General features: G+C 37.4%; 3 protein-coding genes across 3 annotated transcripts; all 3 read right to left on the bottom strand.

Moving 5' to 3' along the window:
• Positions 1-4035: 4035 nt before the first annotated feature.
• LOC126588237 (pentatricopeptide repeat-containing protein At1g03100, mitochondrial) lies at positions 4036-6906 on the bottom strand. The gene has a single exon (XM_050253321.1). The coding sequence runs from the start codon at positions 6465-6467 to the stop codon at positions 4119-4121; it is 2349 nt and encodes a 782-aa protein (XP_050109278.1). The 5' UTR covers positions 6468-6906; the 3' UTR covers positions 4036-4118.
• A 4238-nt stretch (positions 6907-11144) lies between these two features.
• Positions 11145-14774, bottom strand: LOC126590813 (vicilin Jug r 6.0101-like). Its single transcript, XM_050256322.1, has 4 exons — positions 14204-14774; positions 12677-12933; positions 12295-12588; positions 11145-11874 (listed from the first exon to the last, which is right to left on the bottom strand). The coding sequence occupies exons 1-4, from the start codon at positions 14739-14741 to the stop codon at positions 11410-11412; spliced, it is 1554 nt and encodes a 517-aa protein (XP_050112279.1). The 5' UTR covers positions 14742-14774; the 3' UTR covers positions 11145-11409.
• Positions 14775-15844: 1070 nt separating this feature from the next.
• On the bottom strand, positions 15845-18195 carry LOC126588222 (uncharacterized). Its single transcript, XM_050253291.1, has 6 exons — positions 18044-18195; positions 17603-17685; positions 17421-17516; positions 16530-16633; positions 16312-16448; positions 15845-16202 (listed from the first exon to the last, which is right to left on the bottom strand). The coding sequence occupies exons 2-6, from the start codon at positions 17660-17662 to the stop codon at positions 16120-16122; spliced, it is 480 nt and encodes a 159-aa protein (XP_050109248.1). The 5' UTR covers positions 17663-17685; positions 18044-18195; the 3' UTR covers positions 15845-16119.
• Between the last annotated feature and the right edge of the window lie 7818 nt (positions 18196-26013).

Genomic DNA, 26013 nt, shown 5'->3' on the forward strand with positions numbered 1-26013 from the left:
TGTTTTAAGACCATTTAACTCACCTCTCATATTACCGATCATAACCTTGTCCTCGTAACTTAGACATACTCAAATTTGTTGTAGCAAACAATCTCTCAATGGCATCTTCAAGTGAGCTACTAGTTGTAGAGGAGACATGTTGAACACCCAAAAACTTTTCAATTGCTTCTCCTTTTTTGTTCACATAATGCAATACCACCGCCATTTGCTATTTAGTGGAAGCATCATGTGATCCATCAACCAAGAGAGAAAAAAATGTTCCTTCCATATCTTTAGTGATTGCATTAATAGTTTCAATAGCACAAGCACAAACAAGATCTGTTTGAATATCGGAAGAAGTATATTTGAGATTCTTGGGAGCATTCTCAAACACAACCTTCCTAACTTTCTCATTATGATCAGCAAGAAATTGCATAAGCTATATATAATTACCCCTATTGCTCGATTTCAAAGATTCATTGTGCCCACGAAAAGCCAAACCCTGTCGCAACAACCACCTTGTGCAATCAAGTGCTCCACTCAGTAAAGTGTGATAATTAACGCGAGCTTCATCAGTTTGCTTGATCATAAATGTTTTAATGTGTTGTTTTTGTGTCATCAAGTCTTTAGCTTGTTGCATAGCTTTATTATGAAGACTTCCAACACCTCCCTTATGGACTCGAAAATTTTCGGGTCCTTTCCTCCAATTTGTAAACCCTTTTTCAATGAAGACATCACTTCCACTACCACCTGCTTTATCAAAATCATATTTAAAAAGATAGCAATAATGGCAAAATGCAGCATCTTTTACTATACTATACTCCAACCAACATGTGATAAAACATCGATTGTCGCTAGCTTTCCTTGGCATGATGTGAGATTTAGGTTGACAAGGTTCATTTTGGAGGTAGTATCTATGAATAGCTTCGTGACAATTGAGTGGATAATCAAGCATTCGACGTCTCAGTCCAGGGTCTGCAGGAAGATTAGCTAATATTTCATCCAACTCAGTAACCTCACTTTGTTGTGCACTACCCGAAATACTCGAAGGAGGACTACTCGGAATATTTGAAGGTGGAGGAGGACTACCCGGAATATTTGAAGGAAGAGAAGGACTATCCGGAATATTTGGAGAAGGATTTAAGCATTGTTTATTATAGTATCGTTCCATTACGTAACTGTATAACGAAAGAAAATATATATATATATATATCTTAGACTCTTAATCCTAGAGTATACTACGTATTTAATTAATCAGTACCAACAATCATATGAAATTATGAATAATCAAGAATTCAAATTTTATCCTAGAGTAGACTACGAATGTAATTAATCTGTACCAACAACAACAATGCATTTGAATGAGGGTTTTAGTTGGTTGACTTGGGGTTTATTATGTTAATGTAAATATGATGTAAAAGTCTTCACCATGTTCAGCTTTTTTTTTTCTTGCTAGACTATATGTGATTCAAGTTCCTATATGTATATATAATGTATCAATTCTCTTTTATATACTTCAAAACAAAAAAAAAAAATCAATAATCATAGTATTCATATGAATAATCTATAATCAATAACCATATAATGTATAACTCTATAATCCTATATCAATTAAACAAAATTTTGTATTCACTAATCAATTAGGGTTTGAAATAAATAAAAATTAAAAAAAATTAAAATTTTACTTGGAGCTGCTGGCGTGGCGTCTTGACTATGGACTGGACAGTGGTCTTGGTGGCCAACCAACGAAACAGGGTGGGGGTGGCTACTTTCTTGTGTTCCTAGGATTTGGGACAGTTTTGAAAAGTTAAATCTGGGACTGGGAGGGTTTTGTCGTGTGGGGGAAAAAGGGAGTAAAGGTGGGGGATGGGATTTGTTATCTAGGAAAAGGGTGGGGGTTAATTGAAACGGGGTGGGATTGGGATGGGGATGGGGACCAGTGATCCCCCCGTTTTTTTTTATTTGATTAGACCCAAACGAAGTCGTTTACAAAAAAAAAAATTAATTTTTTTTACCAGGCCCAAAACGACGTCGTTTTGGCCTGAATTTTAAAATTAAAATAAAAAAACCCTGCGCGCAGGGAGCTGCGCAAGTTTCTAGTTTCAGAACCACAGCGCAGTGCTTCCTAGTTTCCGGCTGAACCAGGGGGGTTCAAGCATCGCTCCTGCCTTTGTTTTTCGACGAACGGAGGGGCGGTCGGCCCCCTTCGCTCCTATGTAGCTTCACCCCTGCTCATACATATTTATTGAGCCTCGTCCTTAAGGAAATCTCGTGATGAGTGTTGTAGAAACGGTTTTCATAGTTCATAATTGGGCTCTAGAACTTATTACCTCAAATTGTTCGATTGGTCTCTAGAGCTCATTAACTCGAACTTGAAAGTCCACAATAATTGGGCTTTAGAACATAGTAGCCCAATGTGTAACTTCAGTGGGCCATAATCTCTACAAGAAATTAAACCTGATGGGAGGATGGTGGCTACAAGAGTGTTAGGCAATATGGATCCCTTATCCAACTTAGTAAATTGAAGAAAATAAATACAATTACCATCCAATCTTTTTATAAAATGTTCAGATTCGGAAATTTACGGATTTGGATTCGGAATGCCAATGGAGGAAACGGAAATTCCGTTCCAGCTTGCATTCCGAAGTCTTACATAAGATGTTTCAGTTCCAGCATAACCACAATAACAAAACACCGAAATAATAATTTCAACGATAAGCTGAATGTGACAATCTAAATGTACAAGACGAACCATTGCTAATTGAAAAGTGCAATGCCAATCTCAAAAACATGACTACCATCCGCCGCCTGGGTAGCGCCTAGCTAGTTTCTTCAGCCATTCACATTGTATGTCATGCTGTACATGGTTTTAGTAGATTGAAGAGGTACTTGCTTTGGTTGATCTGTTACGTTCTCGATGTTAAATTGGTGGTCACGGCATTCAAGTGAGCAAAAGGCAAGAAGGTTCTGCATCACGCAGCGAAATTAAATTCCGAACACATCAAATTTCAGTAAGTTTGCTGCCACAGGCATATAAACAACTTTGCAGTAATGTATAATTCACATATATTGTTGATGGAGAATCGTAGTTATGATTGAGAAGGAAAACAGAGGAATTCAAACAGCAGAATAGATGCAAAAATAAAGAAGAAGAAGAAGAATCATACATCACAACAACACAAACATTTTCCCTTTTTACTTAGTTCCTTGGATTTTCTCAGCTGCCAAACAGAAATTATGCAATCACAACACGAAAATAGTAAAAGAGAAGGAGAAGGAGGAGAAGAAAAATTATAGTTTCACGACTCAAAAATTTTCTTTATTTTCTCAGCAGCCAACAGAGATCAAACAATTACTACAACAATAATTTTCAAAAACAAAAGGAATATCACATAAGTACTATTCTAAAAATCTTGGTCACTGCCACTACCCTGATTAATCCCTATGTTTGAAAATCAATAAATTATTGTAGACTCTTTAAATACGAACACTTATTATATGTTTGTTCACATGTTTTCAGTATGTTCTAATGAAGATTAGTGTTCTATTGATGAAAGCTTTTATATTAGAAGGGTTGTTGAATAAAAATGTGAAACGGTATTGGTTTAGTTGTAAAAGAAAGATCTACAAAGATTCTTCACTCAATAGTCTAATTTGAGATGAATAATTTTGGCAATTGGTTTTCTCAAATTCTTAATTTTGATACGTTCACATAGTGCTACTAGTTCATGTGTTATAGTTTGAGTGAGCTACGTGATTAATATTGAGAAGTTTCAGCGTATTATCACATCGTCGTGTGATATTACTAATTCACTTATATTATATCAAATCGATCTAGTATGATTACAATACCTTAGGTTTGTGACAAATCAACATATCATTCACTCATATTATAATATGTGAATTAATAAAATCTATTGAAAAATCAAAAACCTGTCGCAAAATATTATATTGAGTGGTTTCATACCTAATTATACTAGGGCGTTTTGTGATAAAATCTCATAGGTAGTTAAGTTAGGGAATATATTAGTGGTGGACCGTTGAGTGAAGAACTAATTGACATAAGCAAGCAAATCATACTTTATTAACTTGATTAGGCTAAAATTGAGGCATGTATGAAGCAAATAAAGGCATTCTCTTCAACAAACTCCAACCCAATTCTTAAACGCCAATGCAGCCTCCCTCTTTTTATGTTGGGATTCTGTCTGGAATTTGGGAGCCTTGCCCTTGTAACTTGTTCTATGGTACTTCAAGAAAAGCGTCCGGTACTTGTATTTGTCGACAAACATCTTCCCTTTCTCCATCATCTCCACAACTTCATTTGCTCGGCTGAAAAATCCGCCCCTCACGAAGGTGTAAAGAACCGAATCCAGGAGCTCCTGGTCGAATTTCATTGAGGTGGCAGCAGCAATGGACTTCATCTCACCCCACAACTCGGTCACTTCTGTATACTTTCCTCCTACAGAAGCATAGCCAGTTACCATAGAATGGAATGTTTGTGCATTTGGGGTGTACCCGAGGCTTCTCATTTTCGTCAGCGCCTTCTCAGCATCTTGCATGAGTCTCTTCTTGCAGAAGAAATGGATTACGTTGTTCCAGTCGTGAACCCCAGCATCGGATTTCTGCCCTTCCTTGATTTCCTGCAAGAGCTTTACCATCAACTTAGGTTCACCGTCCCCTGCACATTCATGTACTAACCTCTCGAACTCCTGATGGCCAGCTTTTGGTATCTTAGCCTCCTTCATCTCTCTGTACAAATGGAGGGCTCCCTGTGTATCATTTTGAAGAACCCTCGATTGGATCAATGCCTCGTAAGAGCTTGAGTCTGGCTGGATCCCGGCTTTACGAGCATCTCTTAAAAGTGATGCTGCATTTCCTGCTTGCTTTGCTTGACAATATGCTTTTAAAAGAGAGGAGTATACAGCTGAACCAGTTCTTACACCAGCCAAAAACATCTCATCGAGAAGGTCATGCGCCTTGTCTAACCATCCAAGTGATATGCACGAATTAATTACATGAACCAAGGCTGAATCGTCGTTGGATGCTGGGGAGTCTTCTTTGTCGGCCTTTATAAGAAACTCTGCCAAATCCTTGGTCTTGTCCGCTTCCAGAAACGCCTTGACTAATTTCACGAAAAGTTTTTCAGTTGGTTGGAGGATACCGCGGTCAGTTGTTACCAATTTGACTTGGCTCTGCAACTTAGCTAACACTGCACCAAGTACTTCCTTTGCATCAGTCTCAAGTCCCAAGAAATTTCTATCCCTAGAAAACTCATCATAAGATACTAACGGGCTACTCTCTTCACAACCATTTGATTCTACATAGCTTGAACTTTTACTGGACAGAGATCCCGGTCCAAGAGACTGGTTGCCCTTTCCAGCAGCATCAAATACCAGTGTTGCTACTGCAAGAGAATTTCGTGCTGCTTTTGCTTTCCTTAGCATTTCCAAGACCATGTTGGATGCAGAATCTAGATCCCCGAATTTCAAATGGCAAGTCAACAAGCAGTTGTAGAATTGCCGATACTGGATATCGGTAAGGTTGTGAGCTTCATCTATGTATCGTTGAAGTTTCGTAAGCTCATCTCTTCGTCCATTTCTCTCATATACTTGTGCCATTAATATCAACAAGTTAGCGTCCATTTTGACACCAACCCGAGGCATCATGTCAAGGATCTGCTCGGCTTTCCTAGTTGTCCCAAACATGAGACAGCCAGCCAAAGCAACGTTGAAAGCAGTAGTATTAGGCTTCATAGCAATCAAAGGTGCATTACACTTCTTACGCGGATCGATCCTGTTATCTTGGAATAGGTAACCTATCTCGAGAATCAACTCTGCAGCAAGGTAAGCCCCTTGAGCTGTTCGAGACATGTAAGCCAAGATTGCAGACCAGGCAGCAACAGGGGGAAACTGTTCCATCTCTACCATCTTTCTCAGAACAGTCGACACAGGATTAGGTAATCCTGCTTTGGCAAGCCCAAAAGACAGATAAACCAGCGTCTCCTTCTCTAACAAATTAAGTTTGTTTTTCTCAATAGCATGTTCTACCAGCCCGTACGCTTTCTCCAGCCACTGAACATCAAAGCTTTCCACGAAACTCGTTACAAGCTCATTCATAACGGATTTCCTAGGAAACCCTTCCATCTGCATATGCTGCTCATGCAACTTCCAAGCATCACTTAGTCTGTGCTCATCAATTGCATTCTGTATCTCCACAGTTAACTTAGCCGGATCTCGAGCCTGGACCAAGATTGTTCCCGCCATAGTCGAAAAGAAGCTTCCTTTAGGTGTAAGTTTATCATCTCGGACTTTTGACTTGGCCAAAGAAGAAGAGCCGAGACACCCACAAACTGACCCGGCACTCGAATAAGCTCGAAGATGAGATTCCGATATCCGAGCTACACTACAACTAGCATCAGCAAGTAGAAGATAAAGAACAGATGGGCAAACTGAAGTTGTCCGATAGCTGAATTTCTTCATACAAAACATCTTATCCAGTCAAAGAAAAATTACTAATCAACTCACTACCCGAAAATCACCAGAAATTCTACCCAGAGAAGCAAGTAACCAAAGACATTGAAGCGGCCAACTTCGCTGAGGCATTTTATCAAGCAGGTGGTGATCGACTGAGGTTGAAAGGAGAAGTACATCGCATAGGACATGCAAGAATAAGTTCAAGTACTAGAAAGGTGGGCATGGTTACTGTTAATTTGGCGTCGGCATGTCGCCGGAGTTGGATGCAAAGAGCCTGGCAGAAGAAGAAGATGAAATTTTGAATATCACAGAGGGAGCGAGAGAAGGTGTCGAAGTGAGCGAGGGAAGAAGGCGGGTCCAAAGTTGTAAAATGTGAAATATGAATTTTCTTTTGGGCCTATCCATGAACAGATGGGCTTATTGTAATTGAATAGGTTCAGGGAAGGGGCGGAAAAGGAAAGGAAATTTTGGTATCAGGAAATGAGGGTGCGGAAATCATTTATTAAGAAGAAATTGCTATCAAATTATATTATAGCATGACCCAATGACTATTTCAATAAGCTATTAAAATATGAATAATGCTTGGCTACTCAAAGATAAGTAGGAACTCATACTCAAAACTCTCCGTGTTTGAATTACAGAGCTTTGTGTTTATGATCAGAACTGTTTATATTATAAATAACTTAATAAAGACCATCTCTGCAAAAAATGAATACAACCAAGGTCGTTTGAACAATCTATTGTAGTAGATACGTCGACGATTCATAATGCTTTTATCAAATCTGTTTATCTGTTTTTATACAATTCGATGAATAACCGACCTTAGTTATATTGATTTTTTACAGAGACGAGATAGAGTGATTTATAATATAAACGGTTCTGATTGTAAACACAAAGTTCTGTGATTGGCAAAGAACAATTTTAAGTAGGAACTCCTACTCATGCTCACTGGCGGAGGGAGTGCCTAGGCCCATCCTGACTTTTATATATTAGGAAATTATGCGTCTTTCTTTTGCTTGAAGAGTTGAGGTCCTGCTTTCCAAAAATTTCATACATAACTACAACATCTCATCTCACAATTAACTTTAGTATTTTATTTATTTCCCTAACACAAATTAATAGCATTTAAATCAAAGCAATATTTCGCATTTCTTTGAAGAGAAATCTTCAGTTTTCATTATAAACTCTTTAACAGTGTTGTCAGGTTCCAGAGCTATTCCCCTATTTTCTTGTTGAAATCTCATACGTTTAATTTGTCATCCCAAATTCGAAATGTATTCAACAAATAAGTTTTAAATTTCTTTAGTTCTCTATTGTTTCTTCTTTATTCTATATAATACATGAGAGTTACGGTTTGTAAAGTTTTTATTAACTTCATTGAATTTAATAGTATAGGCGACGAAGTTATAATACAATGGTTTTAAAACATAAAAACTCGTCGCGGGCAATTATAATTTTTGTGAATATGTAATATTATCTATGCATGTTATATTGGACATTTGATTACTTTTAATATATATATATATAATTAACATGATGTTTAATAGATTTGTAAATACTATATTAAAAAAAAAATCCTTTGTGAGAGGCCCCTCCTGTTCGCGTCAGGAATTTCCGTCGGGGATGTTTCCTGGCCGACGAGCACACAGCTCCCCGGGAGGTTGGCGCCGGTGGAGGGCTGCTGTCGGGCTTCTGCTTCACTGTCGGGCTTTGTCGGGCAAGTCTCGTCGGGCAAATCTTGTCGGGCAAGGCTCGTCGGGTAAGGCTGAAAGAGAAGGACAGAGTTAACTTTGAGAGGTGCCTTTGTGGGGCCTTAGGTGTAGGCCTTGAGGCTCACAATCAAGGTTAACTTTTAGGTGCTCAGGCGTGTCACTGCCATCTTCAATATGGCAGATGTGAAATGGATGTCGAGTTTTGGTTGTATATATGTATACACCCGAGAAACTGTGTTAGTTATGACAGGTGCCTTTGTGGGGCCTTAGGTGTAGGCCTTGAGGCTTCATATCAATAACTAAACCAGTGCTCGAGCACATCATATTTGTTCTCGTGAATGCATGAGTCTTATAACTATTATACTTCTGATTACCCGAGTCTGAGAGGTAGAATGAACCCAAATAGGTGCCTTTGTAGGGCATTAGATGTAGGCCTTGAGGTTTCCCATTAGAGTTCGTTCTTATACTCAAACAATCTAGACCGCAGAACGGAATGAATCCAAATAGGTGCCTTCGTAGGGCCTTAGGTGTAGGCCTTGAGGCTTCCTATCAGAATCCTTTCCATGCTTAAGCGTTCTATGATAATCATAATGTAATAGAAATAAGACTAAGAGGTAGGTCGATTACTTGCGCCCCAAGTAACTTCGGACTTCTCGTTTATCAAGGATTGTCGTGGATGGGTTAAGTCCACATAAGGTTCTTTTTTATGCCTTGAGGCCAAGGACTTTTAACTAATCAGATTTACATGCCCGAGGGCTTAGGACTTGGATCTGGTTTGAACACTGAAGATATATTCAAATCGGATCCGAGTACTGAGAAAGCCTTTTAATAGTCATCTTGCTAGAAATAACTTGAATATAACTGGAAGTATACAACATATTGCTAGGCTAATGAATGAAAAGACAAAAACAAAGAAGGTCGGGCAAGGTTTAACCTTGTCGGGCAAGCCTGGTCGTCTTGCATGTTCCTATCTTTATAGTTTATCAAGGGTCTGAAAGCTTTAGAGAGAGAGAGATTACAAAAGATGAATCGATACTACAGGAAGGTTGAACAAGGTAGCAGAGCTATTACAAGGGTTTGAGTGAAGGTTTATCCCGCGAGGGATGAAGGCTTGGGCTGACTACAACTTCGTTTTGAAGGCAAATCTGGCTTTGAGCAGAGTTTGTGCTTGCATTTGTTTGTTTGATTGAGTGTCCTTATTCCTGGTTTCTCTTTCTTCTTATATAGACAACTCGGCTTGGTCTCCTGTAGCAGCAACCTTGCCCGAATGCGGTTTGAAGGGTGATGACTCATCAGTTATTTTACATGTACTGCCACCATAAAGTACTTTATGGGCTGTGTAGTTGGTCAGTCTATACCACTTGGCCTTTGGGTAGGTAAGCAAGTGGTCTTCATGAGCTGCACCAAGTCAGAAAAGGCCATTTCCTGCTTTCTGGGCTTTGGCTGGGCTTAGGCCGGGCTCTCCCCTAGGCATCCCTTTGGGCCAGCTCCTTTCTTGAGCCCAAAGTTCAAGTTTTGATCCAAACACCTCCTCACCAAAAAGTTCGGCTCTGCCACTGCTCATGCTTTGAGTAACAGTATTGTTTTTAAAATATAATTGTGAATCGTTTTTATTGACCGGCTCTAATAAGTTTTTGTTTTGGTTTGGTTAAGTGACCGATTCTAATCCACCCTAGCTAATTCGCTACTAGCCTACTACATACTTCAACAAACTAAAGACCTACAAAAACCATGCAACCGGAAAAGGAAAAATGGCCGTTCTGCCGATGCCATTCTCCATTGCACCACCAGGCCATCATCGCCATAACCTTATTTGTAAGGCCGGTTCGGTCATCACAACACATCATGCCGCAAAGCCTATTCCAAAGAGTCAAGTTTCAAGAATCTACTCAACGTGAATTTGTTAGTGATTACCAAACTTTGTTCGAGTTGGACGCTCACATTCTCTCGAAGCCTGAGCGAACAAGGACTAGAAAGTATGTTGATAAACAGCTGGAGAAAGAAGTTTCTGCTATAATCCAGAGGTTGGAGGCATCTGCGGAGAGAGTCGTAGAATTGGAGACGAGAAGTTGAAGAATCTTACGTAAGGGTTCAGAAGTATCGGACGAGGAAAGCATGCTAGCGGTGGATTTAGAGTAGTGAGATTGTTAGCAAGTTTTTGGAGAAACCCATCCAGCTCTTGAGGAATAGTGAGGGGGACTTGGACGAGTAGTTGAAGGAAGTGTAGTTTCTTGTGACTATTCTTGAAGTAATGTTTGACGGAGAAGACAGTACGAATCCAAGGCTATAGCTAGCTGCCTCTAACAACTATTCTTTTACGTAAGGAGTCTAAATTTGTAAACTAAATGATGTGTTGCCAATTATAATTAAGCACGTTAATCAACATTTAAGTAATAATCTAATTATCAATTTTTATAACATTTAGTTCACACATTTAGTCTTCCTAACATTACCCTCTATATATATATTCTTACAATGCCACGAGATATTGATTGTTTGTAATGAAATTATAACGATGAATAAGAAGCAGAAAAGGTAAAAACCTATATGTTTTTAACGATTCCGCACCCTTTTTTTTAATTTTTTTTAAAGTTAATTGTTTAGGCCCATTAACGCTTCCTGCTCTCAATCATCTTATAAATTGGAGCTGTCGATCTTATACATATATGATTTTTTTTTTCTTTTTAAAAAGAAAGACAACTAACGACTATAAAAATATTTACCTGAAAATACAACTAAAAGAGCACTCTAACGTAGAGATGTAGGCTAAGCACACAATGGTATCACTGTGATGCCAAGTTCTTAGTTCGCTTAACAGAAAAACTGGAAAAAAACAGTAGCTGCTGCCAGCACTATTGTTAGGATGCAACAAGGATAAAGTCGTGTATCCTTCACTACTTAATTGTGCTATCGATGAACTGATTTTCTAATTTTGTTGTGCACTAAATTAATAGAACGCAAAACAAATGAAAACAAGGCATACTCTCATCCCTTGCTTTTATTTAAGGTCACAACCCGAAATTTACAACATTTAGTTGGCATACAAGTCCTGATCTCTTACTTAAGGTTACAAGCCAACATTTACATTAGTTGACCGCGTTATAATATACATATAGGTACCACAGAAGTCCTGATCTCTTATTTAAGGTTACAACCCAACATTTACATTAGTTGACCGCGTTATAATATACATATCGGTACCCCAAAACTGAAACATCCTCCTCCTTAGGGCTTCTCACAAAACCTCAACTTTCATGCATAAGCCCGTGCTGAGGCTGCTCATTTGGTCCTTCGAAAAACAACTCATCTTTCTGGTTGTTGAAAATACTCTCCACCTCGCTCGCCGGCACGTCAAACGAGAGCTCCTTGGCTTGCCTATCGAACTGGCTCACCACATTGTTCTTCCCTACCAGTGGAAACATGATGTTGTCTCGAGCATTGACCTCGAAGCAGAGGAGTTGGAGGTTATTGTTTCTTGAGGCAATGGTTGTGACAGGATGGCCGGCGGGGGCAACAAACACCGCTCCTCGCCTCAAGTCTCCTCTCATCTTTTGGTAAGTTGGGCTGCTCTTTTGTCTCTGCTGCGACCTTCCACTGTGCTGGCGTTGTTTACCAACATGCGGGCATGCCATCTCAAAGTGGCCTTCACCATCTAGCACAACTGATATCTTTGTAGCCCTTGAGTTGAAAAATGGACCTTCCATAGCACCCTGTATCACAACAAAAACATAGAATTCATTGGTTACTCATTTTTAAGCTACGTAGGATTTGTGTGAATTGGATTGGTAAAATTTAAAAAGAAATACGAACATGTCGCTCTTCTGAATTCAAGAGTTCAGTGAAATCACTGTCTGCAACATATCTAAGTAGAAATCCTTACTTTTGCGAAATCACATTTTGACACGCATGCGCAAAATTAAGTCATTAGACACGAAAAGATGAGTTTACAAGCTTATATGAAAGAAGCAAGTTCACACTTAATAAGAAAAGTCAATCACTAAAAACGCGAAAGGATCGAAGTAAGTCATCAAAAACATGAAGGGATGAATTTATGCATGTGTCCAACTATGGTTTGTGAAAACATGTTTTTCAGCTCGAACCAGTATTTTTTTTCATATATTAATTCTTACCCTGGTGATGTTAGCAAAGGAGACGAGGAGGTCAAACTCCTGAAGCTGCTTGAAGTCTTTGAAATCGGCTTCAAAGAGACGGCCAAACTTGTTTTCTTGGGAAGGATGCTTCTTAAAAAGATTGAATGAATCTTTTGAAGTTAATTCACCGCCATGGAAAGGCAGCGGCCAAATGCCTTCACTGCCGCCATGACCATGCTGCTGGCTCATTCTCTGTACTTGTTCTTTGGAGGCCCTTATGATGCTGCCTCGCGTCTGCTGCCCAAATAGCCTATCCAACTTATTCCTATCCGTCTGTTTAATTAGAAGCACAAACATAATTTACCCGCCATATTAGTAAAAATTGACAAATATTCAACAGAATGGAATTGAAATATGTTACCTTAAAAGCGGCTTGGAGAACTTCGGGGCTGAATGCTTTGAAAAAGGATTCGGGGTCTTGGCCGCCGGCCGAGTGAAACGCCTCGTATTCGCCGGGGGTAGAGACTGCTTTGAGAAGTTGGACAATATGGAGCCTTTCATTATCGTCTCTGTTGAGTATATAAAATGGGGTGCCTGCCGGAATCCTAAAGAGATCTCCACGTTCAAGATTGTGGCTCTCTTTCTTCTCCTCCCTCACCAGTGTGATTGTTGGCCGGCCTTAATTCACATAAAAGGAGAAAAAAATGGATTATTTAGGACCCAAAAAGTGAAAACTTAGTGGTTGTGGTATTAACGTCTTAATGAGTTAATAAGCGTACACATAATTCATCCTCTCATCTTATTATGTAGTACTGAAATCACCAGCACATAGATTATAGTTTCAATAAATATGTAACAGCATATTACGTGTGTGTGAGTATATATATATATATATATATATATATATATATATATATTTATTACATATTATGATTGCTCAGGTAGACGTGATTTCAGTATCACACAATAATTAAAATAAGGAGAAATTAGGTTCTCATCCTTACTTTTGCCACTCCATTGATTAAAACCTTATTCCTTTTCAATTTTTGATCAAGGTCCTTGGTATTAATAACATCATTAATTATTTCAATAATAAAATATTTTTTATTTCTAAATATATTCATTTAATGTTAAAAATGTTACAATTAGTATATTTATAGTTAAATTTTTTATCATATATTTTTATTTTTATTTTTAGTTTGTACCCATTTTTAATTTGTACCAATTTTCTTTTTAGTTTTAATTTGTACCCATATATTAATTTCTTTTTATGCCCATATTTTTTAAAGTTTTATTTGTATTTGTACCCATTTTAATTTTTTCTAAATGTACCCATGCTAATTATATGTACCAATTCATGTAATTTTTTTCAAATTTTTAATCTTAAAATGTACTCATTCTTAAATATACCAATTTGTTATATGTAAAATGTACCCTTTTTTATATATATAAAATCTATTCAATTTTTTTCTAATCCATTTTTAAACTTATATGGGTACATTCTTTTTTCTTTGATTTGAGAATGTATCCGTGTTAAGTTTAATCGAAGAAATTTACTAATATTATTAAGCCTAATATTTCTTTTTTTTTTTTGTGATTTTGAAGAATGTACTTATGTTTTGATACAATAATTTTTTGGTTAATTTTGATGAACGTACCCATGTTTATATATACACACACACAATAGTATATTTATATTTTAATATTTTTAATTCCACAAATTATGTTTTTTTATTTAAAATCTCATTAATATAAACAAATATAAATATAAATTTTTAATTTAAAAAATATAGTAATGTACATAGAAATAAATTATCACATTAATTTCAGGGACTTAGATAAAAAATTGAAAACCAACAAGGTTTTAGTCAAAGAATATTCATAGTTAGGGACCGCATCCAAAGTCTCTTTTAAAATAATTAAGAGAATTACTAAACAAGTGACTTGCCTTGGCAAACAAATAGGACACAATCAGCATCAAGATGAGTTGGAGCAACGAATGCATGAGGTTCCGTGACGAGAAACCCGACTCGAAAATTCTCAATCCCACGCAGAAGATCAGACCTTTCGTTGAATTTCTGCAGAACCTGAACCCTACCTTCCTCAGTTTGAACCCTCGTCTCGAAATGCTGGTCTTCGAAGAAGTAAGGATTCTCGTCTCCTTGTTGTTGTTGTTGTTGCCCTCGCCCCTCGAACTCCTCTCTCTCACGTATGTAAAAACTTCCTCCTTCCCCTCCTCCTCCTCCTCCTCCTCCTCCTTCCCACCTCCTCCGCTGGTCCTCCTGTTCCCTCTTCTGCTTGATGTAGTCCTCGCACTTCCTCTCGCACTGTTGCTTCTGCCACTCCTCAAACCCTCGCTGGTGTTTGCACTGGTGCTTGCACTGCTTCAGCTCTGGATCTTCCAAAGCCACAGCAACCGCAAAAGCACTCAGAAAAAAAGCAGACAGCAGCAAGCAAACCACAAGTACCCTACCTTTCAAATCCATAACTCTATACGATTATATCTCAGATTTTTGCTTAGTTTTTCTGATGGAGGTGATGAACGCAAGATAACTATAAATATGGAGAGATTATGGGATAAGGAAGTGGGATCGAAGCCATGCATGGCGACGAGTGTCCAGTGTCCGAGTTACGTGTCGATTGATGGATCAATCCAGAGCTCCAATGGAGGATATATATTTCGATATGCCTTGTAAGCTTTTGTAGCGTCAGGTTTTGGTTCTGGATTTGCTTTGGATTGTTTTGTCCTGTAGTACTTTAATTAATTGGGAAGTAGAAAAAGTTGGGGGATTTTTTTCTGGCGAGTTTTATCGGCATGCAAAAGGATGCGTCTGCTGTGTGTCTTGTGCAGCGCTCGCCATGTCCATGTGAATCACAGGGCAGGAGCCCGTACGGACATGTAAGGTTCTAGCTAGCAAACAAATTTATCCATTGACTTCCTCAATTTATTTTCGTTTTTAAATTTATTTTCTTGTCACATTTTCTCACTAGTATCTTGCAAATTTTCGTTTTGAATTATAACGTAGTCATCCTTGATTTGAATTTCAGGTTCAAAAATAATTCACATCACAATTTTCTTATTATAACTTCGTCATCAAGTTAATGTTATTTCTTCATTTTTATAATGGGATTTTTTTGTCAATTTAGTGTCGGTCAACATATTTTCATTTTTAATTGAAAGGCTAATCGAGTTGGAGTGTGTCAGTTTATCAAAGTGCCCTTTAGCTGCAATGTGGTCATGTTGATTCTAAGTTACGTATGCTGCTTCTCAACTGGTAGTGGTAGCAAAAGAGTTTGGGTGAGTGTGAAGCCATGGCTAGTGGGTTATCGGATAAATAACAAGCTTTTTGGTTTTCGGGTTCAATTTCAAATAAATTCTACCACAAGGATTTAATCTAAATTTTTTTACCACATAAACTATCTTTTGACTACTCTAACACCACGATAACTATTTTATCCAATTAGGCATAGCCTAAGCTCCTTTACGATTGTTTGCCAAACATATCCAGAAGCGTTTTGCGTTATCTTATAAAAATGTATCCCCTGTTTGAGATCCATGTATTTGTATGGCGATCTGAAATGGTCCATATGCAAGAATAAGTTCATCTGAGATTTTAAGTAAATTAACGGCCTTAAACCTGAGAAATCCTATAGCAATCAAGCCGTATCCTTTGTACAATGTTACCAACGAAATAACAAAATGTAGGCACATATTCAGTACAAGAAATTCTTAAATCATTTTCACCAAACATACGAGAACTAATTTGTTCCCATTTCTTTCGGGTTTTTATCACAACTGGTCTCGTTTCTTTCTGCTACAATCTTCCATCCAAGCTTCAGAACGATAGTAGGAGACTAATTATCTCAAAGTTCAGGCATTCCCTTCCCCGTCTTAGCGTCATATGTCTTCTCCAACACGACATCCATCGGAGTGTCCTTGGGGCCAGCTGCAACCAAAGTTTATTTTCGATTATCAGCAGAAAACATGGCGAACTGAGATATTTGTTATATAAGTAGCAACAAAAGAATATAGATCTCAGGACTTGAGATAAGTACCAACAGTCGGTCTTGGAGTAGTCCTTATTTTCAAGATCTCAGGACGAGGGATTATAGATCCTGAAGCGCCTAATCCTCTAGATACTCGAACTTTTGTTCCATCCTCGAGATATCTCACACCGACCTTAACAGCCCTCCTGCAGAATGAAAATTTTGATCACCACACTGAAAGTGAAACAAAGGACGAAAACGTAATGTGAAGATGAGTGCATCCATACCCTGTCACCGGATCAACAACTTGCACATTTGAGGCATGGAGAGGCGCTTCGACAGTGAAAATCCCACCTTCATGACCTTGGCCTTGCTTGATATGTTTCTTTACCTGCAATGACAGAGTAATTGTTCAGCAGCAACCAAAATCCAGATAACTCATTGGAACCGAATAACCAAAAGCCTTGAGCATTGAAAAAAATTTGATTGAAACTATAAGGATTGGATAGAAAAAAAAGGAAAACTAATGAAAAGAGCTTGAAAACTTTGAGTTTTAACGACAAGGACAAAATAAAGGTAAAGTGAATAGTATCAGGATTGACTTTTTAGTGTAAAAATATGGTTTTTTGTTAAAGTGAACAGTACCGAGAGTTTTTCGTTAAAGTTCCCAAAAAAGGAAAAAAGCCTTGAATAGCAGTGAGTATCATATACTACATTATTCTCGTCTGCATGGTATCCTTCAGACCCCAATGATTTTTTCAACACAATGGGACTCATTGCATAGGCATTGCACAAGACAGCGAATTTCACCATTAATATGACCCTTAGAAGAGGTTACAACCGTCAAAGATACTTTTAATAAATAAGCATACTGTCCACAGACTATCAACCACATTACACTGACCAATTCCACTTGCTCAATGGTAGGCGTGAGAAAAGAGCATAACCCCAAAAACATGATCGAACATTTTTGTTGTAATAATCATAGAGATCATCTACAATCTCAATCGGATTGGAGTGACCAGAACAGAACGGATTCGAAACAAGTTTTCTCACGAAGAAAAATGCTATAATATTGAATGAAACATTATATAAAGTTGCTCAAAGAATTGCAAGACAAAAACAGATAAACCAAAACAGTATATACCAAATTACAAATAACAGGGCTAGATTAATACCAAATTTTTTCCTTCCACGATGACACGATTCTGAGAGCGAATTACTCGCTTGATGACACCCGTCTCGCCCTTGTCTTTGCCTCTTGTTATCATCACCTGCACATGAGAATAGAAAATTGTTAATTAATAAATAATAGGTAAAGAAAGAGGGACAGAGAAAATGATATACATTCCCCCCTCACATTATCTCCTCTGAGAATCTTCCAGTGCCTAATGAGTTTCTCAGCCGCTTTCCAACCCATTTCAAATTAAACCCGAATATCTCCTGCAGAAGCCAACAACAAACATTACAACCAAAATTTTTGGTATTTCAAAGACTGATTAAGATCACACTCACATCAAATCACATAGCATATGAAAGAACCTCATTTCCTAATCAGCAAGTGGGTTCATCGAATTTTTCCTGATAAATACGATTTTCATAGAAAATCTTGGATTTAAAAGTAAAGAAGCGAACAACCCAATTGCCAAACGAGTTCCAACTTGTCAAAACGCTTTGAGACATTTCCTCAAGCACTTGGTCATACTATGCTTAACGAGAAATTCCAAGAAAAAACAGGTACTAACCATTACAGGAGCAACAATAAGCTCAACCAAGTACAGGAAAACCCGAAATTACTTACAGTTAACTCGGCGTCCCTACGAACCGTGGATTTCGCCCAGAAAAGCTCGCCCGGCAGAAGAAAAAGAAGACGACGAAGTTCAGAGTTCGAAAAGGCTTTAGGGGAACAGAGAAGAAAACGTTTCTATGGCTTTAGGATTTATTTGGGCTTCAGGTTGGGCCCAGCTTCCATTCATTGAGTACAGGCCCAAAACAAATTACTAATACGAGTCGTTTTGTAATTTTGGCATGAATTTGGTGGAATTTGTTTGGATGTGGAGTCAAATTAGAATTTTGAAGTGTTTTAAAATATTTTAAAATTATGGGATAGTTAATCGGATTTTAAGAGACATTCAACCAAAATGATTCTCAAATTCATGAGACATACCACGAAACTCAGTTTCTACACTTGATATTACCACTATCTTTTGCTTCTTACTCTTCCAAGTAACAAATTACCTCCAACAACTATAATGTATTCAGAAGTAGATGTGATAGGACCAACCCAATTTGCATATGTATAACCTTCAACATCCAAGTGATCATTCTTTGAAACACCAAACACGAGGAACTAACTTCAAATATCTCTCAATAGGAACCACAATATTCGTGTGAGAATCACTAGGCAAAAGTGCATGAATTATCTCTCTACACTATATAAACTTAGTCGGTGATTCTGCTCAATCAAATTATCAATTGGTTTGCAAACCAACATACCAATTTCAACCAATAAGTCAAGTACACACACACACACACACACACACACACACACACATATATATATTTTTTCTTTTTGGACAAGAAAATACTAGTTTTAGACCGATCCATATAACTTAGTCGATGACTCTGCTAAATCGAAGTAACAATCAGTTTGCAAACCAACATACCAGTCTCAACCAATAAATGAAGTGCATATTTTTTTTAAAAACAAGAAAATACCATGTTTGGATCAAGCAACATCAATTCCAAAATATTTTCTCACCCAATTCCTTCAATTCTTACTTAGAAGCTAGATACCTTAAAAGACAGTATTGTAATTCCTCATTATCATCACCAGTTACCACCATATCCATCAACTTAGATAATCAATACAGTTAACTTATTGTTTCACCACTTCAAAAACAAAATATATACAAAGACTTCCGAATTTTACACACAACACCTTTCTTGGAAGCTATATCAATGGTAGGTGGAAGATCCATATACTTTATCCTTGAGATCTTTACAGAGGAAGACATTTTTAACATCCATTTATAGCAAACGCTAATTCAGATAGCAACTAGGGACAAAATAACCAACGTATGATACCATGAATAACTATTGCACTAGGAACAAATATAGAGAGACTTGAAAAGAAAGATTCATCACAGCGGAGTCTAGCAGTGCTCATTTTTATAATTTACTATTTATCTAGCAATTTTCTGTGCTTCACCGTTTCTTTATATAATCATGTAGAACTTTTGCAATCCAGATCTGACTGCAATTTAGCAAAATATCCGGACTCTTAAGAATTGTTTCCTCATCTAGACTAAATAAGGAGGATACAAACGTTGATCTTAGTATTTAGTAATAATTTTCTCTAAAAGGTCGTACCCAGTGCACAAGGCTCCCGCTTTACGCAGGGTCTGGGAGAGGTGAATGTCGGCTAGCCTTACCCCCATTTATGGAGAGGCTGCTCCCAAGTCTCGAACCCGAGACCTACCGCTCATGGGCGAAAGCACTTGCCATCGCACTAAGTGCGACCTCTATTAGTAATAATTTTCTCTAATTTGAAAAAAAAAAATGTGAAAAAAAAATCAGATTAATATCTAAATAAAGTATATGTAGACTGATGCCGGATTTTACCTTCTACTATTACACGATTCTGATAACATTCTAGGATTATTACTATAAGTACATTACTTGAGAGGATTCGTTGTATACTTATTTCTAATTCTGTGTATGTGGAGCAATGCCCTACCTAATACCATATTAATTGTTTAAGTCTACACACATTTCAAGTGTATAAATACAATGATATAAAAATGATATCACACGTCTAGAGTTATTTGTAAGATTTTCACCTTCTACAAAATATATTTTGCTTTCTCTGAAATTTTAATTGTAAAGTTGAGATGGCAAAAAACTTGTCCCTCCTCGGTCTTTTAATCATTTTTGTTGTTCTTGTTTCAGGTAATTGATCTCCTTATAGCCTTTTTTGATTAACTATTATATGCAGATTGATTGTTGATCAATTTCTCTCAAACTTTGAGTTATCAAACTATGCATGTCATAAAACTAAATGACATTAAAAATAAGCTAAATTTCAACAAACCTTGTTGCATCATTTCTTAAAATGCATTAAGTTTTATTTTGCGAGTGGTGGATAGGGCATTTTTCTCAATCCATTGCCTCCGGTTTTTAAAATTTTCGGTCTCTTAATTTAGTAATATCATTTGTAATCAAAAGAATAAGTTTTATTTGAATGCTTAACTGTGATTTGTGTAGCTTCCGATATGGTGCCGTTGAGACTTATGGATACCAATATTGGTGATGGCTTCTGCACGTCGGTGGAATTAGATGTGCCGTGTGCAAATGCAGGGCAGGACAAACCATGCTTAGATAGATGTACCTCCAAATTTCCTGGATCCAATGGTAACAAAGTCCAGTCACAGTGTGGCTATGTCCCTGGGCAAGGTATTGGAGTGTTGAGATGCACGTGCACGCATCCTTGCTAAATTGCACATGCTATTCTTCTCAGTCGTGTGTCTCTTCATGGATTATTAATATTAATAAGGACAGAAATAAAACTAAATGTTTTTATGATTCAAATAATATCCCTTTTTTTTTGTTATTATGTATCCTCCTTGTAGGATAAATCTTGATTGTTATTGATGTATTAAAAAAATACTGATGGGATTATTTACTTCTACTCATAAATGAAGAAAAAGTACTATTTTATGGATTCATTCAAAGTCGTCTCTTGTTGATTCTAAGTTTAAACTCATAAAGTATATATATGATTATGAATGTGAAACAAATAAAAATAAATACCTCTTTAAGATGCTTTGTTGAATCACTATAAGACAAGGATAGTACAACAAATAAAAATAAATGAAGTACATAAATTTTTTTTTTTACAAGAAAATACCAGTTTCAACCAATAAATCAATTGCATATTTTTTTTTCTAAACGAGAAAATACCATGTTTGGTTCAAGCAACCTCAATTCCAAGAAAATATTTTAAGTACTCACCCAATTCCTTCAATTCAAACTTAGAAGCTAGATACCTTTAAGGACAGTACTATAATTCCTCATTATCATCATTAGTTACCACCGTATCCATCAACTTAGATAATCAATGCAGTTAACTTTTCCTTTCGTTGCTTCAGAAACAAAATATATACAAAGACTTCCAAATTTTACACACACCACCTGTCTTGGAAGCTATATCAGTGGTAGGTGGAAGATCCATGTACTTTCTGCTTGAGAACACTACAGAGGAAGACATTTTTAACATCCATTTATAGCAAGGGCCAATTCAGATAGCAAGAGACAAAATCAACAGCGTATGATACCATGAATAACTATTGCACTTAGGAACAAATATAGAGAGAATTGAAAAGAAATATTCATCCCAGAGGAGTCTGGCAATGCCCTTTTTTGTAATTTACTATTTATCTAGCAATATTCAGTGCTTGACCGTTTCTTTATATAATCATGTAGAACTTTTACAATACAAATCTGATTGCAATTCAGCAAAATATCCGGACTCCTAAGAATTGTTTCCTCATCTAGAGTAACTATTGAGGATGTAACGTTGATCTTTGTATTTAGTAATAATTTTCTATAGTTTGAAAAAAAAAAACAATTGTAAAAAAATTCAGGATGATGGGTGTTTAAGTCGTGCGGGGAATATGGAAACCACTGAGCATGTTCTAAGGGATTGACCCATGGCAGCGGCTGTATGGTTTTCTAGTTTAGGTTTGAGAGTGCAGCAATTTAGAAGGATGAGCATGCGGGATTGGTTGATTCAGTTGGTACAAAGTTCTTCCTCGCATACTTTTGATATGTGTCTCGTGCTTATTTGGACACTTTGGAGGACAAGAAATGAGTTGGTTTAGAATGGAACTCAACTACCACCGAGGGAGGTTGGAATTCGTGCAGAAGGTTGGTTATTAGAATATAAGAAGCGGCACTCACCACAAGTGAAGAAAATTGATCGAACCAATCATCGATGGAATAAACCTGACGACGGTTGGTTTAAATGCAATTTTGATAGGTCAATGGGACGAAAGGTCGAAGCGGGGAGGTGTGGGAGTGGCACTAATCAGGAGCAGCGCGGGAGTTTTCACTGCTGCATTGTCGAGACCAGTAAGGGCAGCGACGTCGCCACTGCATATGCAGCTTCTTGCTGGGCGTGGTGCAGTTTTGTTTTTCTAGCTGGTCTGTCCAAGTGGGACGAAGGTGGTCTTCGAAGGAGATTCAATTCTTACTATTGCTGCTATGAATAATCAAGGAAATCAGATTGAGGATTGTTCTTCTCTGGGGCCTTTGATTAACGATCTCCGTGAGTTCCTTACCGTTATTCCCCAGAAGAAACTAAGTCATATTAGAAGGGAGGCCAATCAGGTGGCGCACCGTCTTGCTCGCGTGGGGATTGGTTCAAGCCAAGAGTTAATTTGGCACGGGGAGCCCCCAGGTTTTATCATGGATGCTCTTTTAGAAGACATGTCTGCTTGATCGAATTTTACTTAGCTATGTGAGTATAGAAAACTATTAGTTGATTGTTAGGTGTGTGACACTCTTTTTCCTTTCGAACGGGTTGAAAGCTCTTGCAAAGTTTTTATCGAGGCCTATGTATGTACTGCTATCTTTCTATTTGTAAGCTTCATTTCATTTTAATGAATATCATACTTTTTCTTAAAAAAAAGAAAAGAAAATCAGATTAATATCTTAATAAAGTATAGACTGATACCAGATTTTGCCTTCTACTATTAATTACACGATTCTGATAACATTCTAGGACTACTACTTGAGACTTGAGAGGATGCGTTCGGATACTTATTTCTAATTCTATGTATGTGGAGCAACCCTAGCTAATTAATACAATATTAATTGTTTAAATCTACACACGTTTCAATTAAGCCTATAAATACAATGACACAAAAATGACAATTACACGTCTAGATTATTTGTAAGATTTTCTCCTTCTCTCAAATATATTTCGCTTTCTCTGAAATTTAATTGTAAAGTTGAAATGGCCAAAAATTTGTCCCTCCTCGGTCTTTTAATCATTTTAGTTGTTCTTGGTTCAGGTAATTGATCTCTTATAGCCCTTTTTTGTTGACTATTATACGCAAATTGATTGTTGATCAATTTCTCTCAAACTTGAGTTATCAAACAATGTATTTGATAAAACTCAATGAGATTAAAAATATAAGCTAAAATTTCAACAAACGTTATTGCATCATTTCTTAAATGTATTACGTTTTATTTTGCAAGCAGTGGATAGGGCATTTTTCTCAATCTACTGCCCCCAATTTATAAAAATTTTCGTCTCTTAATTTAGTAATATCATTTGTAATGAAAAGAATAAGTTTTATTTGAATGCTTAACTGTGATTTGTGTTGCTTCCGATCAGTGTTCTAAAAAACGGCCTAGGCGCTGGGCGGAGGGTGGCTAAGGCGTTTTCTTGCAAAACGGTGGGAAAAAGGGGATGGGCTCTAGGCGGTGCCTAGACAAGCTGGGCGGCCTAGGTGGTTTTTTTTTTTTTTTTTTTTTTTTTGAAATTGAAAAAAAAAATCCTATTGTTATTCTAACTTTCTAAGTTCTCGTTCCCTACATGCGCCTATATTTTTACCTTGAAATTTTGTCAATTTTATAGAATAGGTGTGTATCAACTTAAATTCTGGGATGTTAAAGACAATTACTATATTTCCTTATTTTCCTCCTATTTTGCATTTTATGTGGTTTTAAATTGTGAACTTGTTGTACATGTGTCATCCTACAATACTCCTTACTATGGTTTTATGGCATATATGCTTATTATGTTTTTAAATTTTGGACTTGTTGGATACTCTTTTTGCATTTTATCGTTCTTTTATTATCTTATCCTTAGATTTCATACAAGTTTATTTTTTTGTAAGTGTCAATATACACTTATTTACAAGAAATTTACTTAAATCCGCCTAGGCGCTACCATGCCGCCCAACTAGCGCCTAACGTTTTTTAGAACCTTGCTTTGGATATGGTGGCGATGAGACTTATGGATATCAATATTGGTAATGGCTTCTGCACGTCGGTGGAATTAGATGTGCCGTGTGCAAATGCAGGGCAGGACAAACCATGCTTAGATAGATGTACCTCCAAATTTCATGGATCCAATGGTAACAAAGACCAGTCATAGTGTGGATATGTCCTTGGGCAAGGTATTGGAATTGGAGTGTTGAGTGCTAAATTGCTCATGCTATTCTTCTCAGTCGTGTGTCTTTTCATGGATTATTAATATTAGGGTAAATATCAGTTTACTACCCTCAAGTTTCCTGGTTTTTAACATTTGGTACATAAAGTTTTTATTGTCCTAGAGTCATACCTAAAGTGTTAATTTTAGGACAGTTTCATACATCCGTTAGTCTAGCTGTTAAATTAGCCGTTAACTGGTAATGTGGTGCTCACGTGGACAATGACTAGGCGCCACGTGTCATAGGGGCCCACATAAATATTAAAAAAAATTCTGGGCTTAACCCCGACCCCCTCCCTCCCTTCTTTCTGCACACCCACCCTCAACTCCCAATCCCCTCCCTCCCTTCTCTCATCTGCGAAAAATCACGACCCCAAAGAAATCTCTTCCCTCCTCTGTACCAAATTCAAACAATGGCGGAAGGTCGTAGATGGAATGGAAGATTTCAGATCCAGATCGTGCGGTCACGGAAAGTCGCAGATGGAAAGCTACAATGGCTCTCAGGTGCTACAATGCCTCCTACGTGGCGTCTGTGCACCGCAACAGCAACAAACCCAGGCGGGAAACAACGGCAAGAAGATCAGGAAGGGGAAGTCGGCGAACGGGTTGGCGACGAAAAGCTGGAGCCTGAGCAATCTGGAGATGCAGAGGAAGAAGAGGATGCCAAGCGATAAGGTGTATACGGTGGAAGGGAAAATCAAAGGGTCGCTACAGAAGAGATTCATGTGGAGAGGGTGTGCAGAGGAGAGAAAGGAGAGAGGGGGTTGGGTGGAGAGAGAACGGACGAAGGGTTGGGTGGGCGAGAGAAGGGGTGGAGGGTTGGGTGGGATTGGAGGGATGGAGGGTTTGGGTGGGATCGTCGGGGGGGGGGGGGGGTTTACTAATTTGTATATATTTTTTTAATATCCACATGCTACCCAGTCATTGTCGATATGGGTGCCACGTCATCAGTTAATGGCAAATTTAACAGCCAGACTAACAAATGTATGAAACTGTCCCAAAATTAACACTTTAGGTATGACTCCGGGACAAAAAAAAAAAAAAACAACTTCATGTACCAAATGTTGAAAACTACGAAACTTGAGGGTGGTAAACTGATATTTACCCTTAATATTAATAAGAAGGACATAAATAAAACTAAATGTGTCTGATTCAAACAATATCCTTTTTTTGTCGTTCTGTATCCTCCTTGTAGCATAAAGCTTAATTGTTGTAGCTGTATTCTTTTTGTGGACTTTATGATATAAGCAATATTCTCCTTTTTCACTTTGATGTATTAAAAAAAATTTGATGGGACTATTTACTTCCTACTCGTAAATGGAGAAAAATTACTATTATATGGATTATTCAAAGTCGTCTTTTGTTGATTCTAAGTTTAAACCCAGAACGTATATAATTATGAATTTGAAACAAATAAAAATATATACCTATTTAAATGCTTTGTTGAATCACTATAAGAGAAGGATAGTACTACAAATAATTAAACAACTATTCAAAACCAAATGTGAAAATTATGAACAAAAACGTATTCGTAATTAAACGACATACTT

Source organism: Malus sylvestris, chromosome 11 (genome assembly GCF_916048215.2).
Source record: "Malus sylvestris chromosome 11, drMalSylv7.2, whole genome shotgun sequence".
Taxonomy (NCBI): Eukaryota; Viridiplantae; Streptophyta; class Magnoliopsida; order Rosales; family Rosaceae; genus Malus; species Malus sylvestris.